We start from the raw sequence: 2,277 nt of genomic DNA, 5'->3' as shown, positions 1-2,277 counted from the left end.
ATTTTTTTTTAATACAAGCTTTTTATTAACGACGTTACTCAGTTCTTTGGAATTGCTCGGCTGCAAATGCAGCCATCTTACGAATGCCCACTTTACTATAAGGTAATATCCACGAAGGAAACAACGAGAACACGTGAGGTACTTCTTCGTTTACATCCATTTCCCAGTCTTGGACGCCATCAGCTTTCGCTTTCTCTTTAAGGCGTACGGAGTCTTGATAAAGATAATCCAGCGTAGCAGCTTGGATGAATACTGGTGGGAGTCCACTGAGATGGCAATGCACCGGTGAAGCATCAGCCCATGTCGATTGGTCCGAACACGTCGGATGGTACACAACACGAGCGGCTTCAGCGGTACTGCGAGTGAGAATGCAGTTTTGACCGCTTGCTGGGTCGACACTTCCACTCAGATCAACGAATGGACCTGATACAATAGCCGCAAGTGGCAGTAGATTGGCGCTGGAGTCACGTAGACGAAGCAAAGCTGACATGGCGAGGCCTCCTCCAGCGCTGTCCCCAGCCAGGATCACTTGGTTAGGTGATAGACCTTCCTGAGTCAGGAGATACTTGTAAACTTGTACAATATCTTCAGGTTGTTTGGGGAAGCAGAACTCCGGCGTCTTGTGGTAATTAGCCAGGAAAACGTCAAGTTGTGCATTGCTGTTAAGCGTGACAAACTCCCTCTCGATCGCCGCTCCCAGTGATACACCGTAGAAGCTGTAAAACCTTGGACTCAGTAGTGAAAACGCTCCACCATGGACATACATGACCACCAGCCGCTTAGCGTTGTTCTTTTGGGTAGTTTTCGGTCGAAGCCACAAGTGTTCTAACCCGTTGAATTCGATACTCTCCATGGATCGGCCGTACCATCGGCAGTAGAACCAGCCGAGAACTGAGCCGATTGCCTCGCTCTGAGCCCGGATGATCTGAGCATGACGAGCGTCCTTTACCATACGCTCCCCGTACAGCTCGTTGACCGTTCGAATCGCAGCACGGAAGATCTCGAAGCGCAGTGTCCACTTGGGGAACCGCGGTCGGAATCCTCGAGATATAAAGTGTACAACCGTCCACACGATTGCTACTGAAATCTTCGCCACGAGTGACACTGCTTCCCACGGAGAGCGGCACACGCCACTTAAAACTGCGTTGAGCCCCACTACTACAACCGCCACACTGGTGCCTACAAGGAGCGAACTCCACAGGATCGCTTGCTGGTCGGCCATGGTGATCGTCGCTCTGCCTCAAATACTCAAACACTTGTGAGCGTAAACAATTCTTTGCGATGATACCACCAACTCCCACCAAAAGTACCGTCGTGCTGTAAAATAACAGTACTACTCTAACAGCAGCAACATAAACTCTAACCAAATATTTAAAGGGATCCATGCACGCACCACTTGCTGCTCCGCTGTATTCATGTTGTCTGACTGCTTAACGTATCCTTCGCTCTTCCGCGCAGCATCCGCTACTTCTATTCGTCTTTGGTCTTAGAGGACGCATCACCGTACATTTCGCGGAGCTTTTTCAAACGCCCCTCCGACTCGCGGGGTTTTCCAGGAGACGGAGAGTTGCTTCGAGGTCGCTCATCGCCCTTCGACATACCTGGCTGCACCACCACGACTTCCTCTCGCTTCGCTGGACTGCGCGATCGTTTCCTTGTGGTCCAGCGATCCAATTTTAGCGACAGCGAGCCCTTGTAGCTAGCAGGTCGTGACGCGTAGTCACGTCCGACCGCCTCAGCCTTGCGTCGTTCACGTTCACGTACTTGTTGCAGCAAGTCACCAGTAATGTCACCGCCACTGCACCACAACGAATAGATCAATTAAAATCAACCATGCTACATCAAGACTCCTCTTACGAACGTACCCTGCCTTGCTCCGCGTCTGACTACGACTGCGACTGAGACTGCGACTGCGGTCGCGTCTGCGTCTGTCACGCGAAGCCGATCGAGATCTGCTGCGTGAACGACGTCGAGTACGCGATCGCGAGCGGTCCCGACGGCCACGACGCCGGTCACTATCTCGTCGACTGTCTCGATCCCTGCTTCGATCTCGGCGACGGTCTCTATCGCGGCCTCGGTCACGTCCTCGAGAACGTGAACGAGATCGTCCAGTGGAGCGGGAGCGCGAGGGTGAGCGCCCACGACGTTGCTTGCCTTTGTCGAATTCAATGTCTCCAAGACTCACTTTCTCCGAGTTTCCATACGCTGGAAACGAGACCTGATAGAGTACAATTTACAGTTAGTGACACACTTTAACTGTGCTCTATCTGAAATAAA

The 2,277-nt window shown here is 52.0% G+C and overlaps 2 protein-coding genes across 2 annotated transcripts; both read right to left on the bottom strand.

The window, feature by feature from the left end:
• Positions 1–2: 2 nt before the first annotated feature.
• PPTG_19473 (hypothetical protein) lies at positions 3–1,267 on the bottom strand. The gene has a single exon (XM_008917904.1). The coding sequence runs from the start codon at positions 1,220–1,222 to the stop codon at positions 35–37; it is 1,188 nt and encodes a 395-aa protein (XP_008916152.1). The 5' UTR covers positions 1,223–1,267; the 3' UTR covers positions 3–34.
• A 114-nt stretch (positions 1,268–1,381) lies between these two features.
• PPTG_19472 (hypothetical protein) lies at positions 1,382–2,202 on the bottom strand (the record flags this gene model as incomplete). Its single annotated transcript, XM_008917903.1, has 3 exons — positions 1,382–1,798; positions 1,866–2,063; positions 2,186–2,202. The coding sequence occupies 3 exons, from the start codon at positions 2,200–2,202 to the stop codon at positions 1,471–1,473; spliced, it is 543 nt and encodes a 180-aa protein (XP_008916151.1). The 3' UTR covers positions 1,382–1,470.
• Positions 2,203–2,277: the final 75 nt, after the last annotated feature.

Source organism: Phytophthora parasitica, assembly GCF_000247585.1.
Source record: "Phytophthora parasitica INRA-310 unplaced genomic scaffold supercont2.122, whole genome shotgun sequence".
NCBI classification, from domain to species: Eukaryota; Oomycota; class Peronosporomycetes; order Peronosporales; family Peronosporaceae; genus Phytophthora; species Phytophthora nicotianae.
The sequence above is the reverse complement of the archived record's forward strand: the minus strand, read 5'-3'. Positions and strand labels throughout refer to the sequence as shown.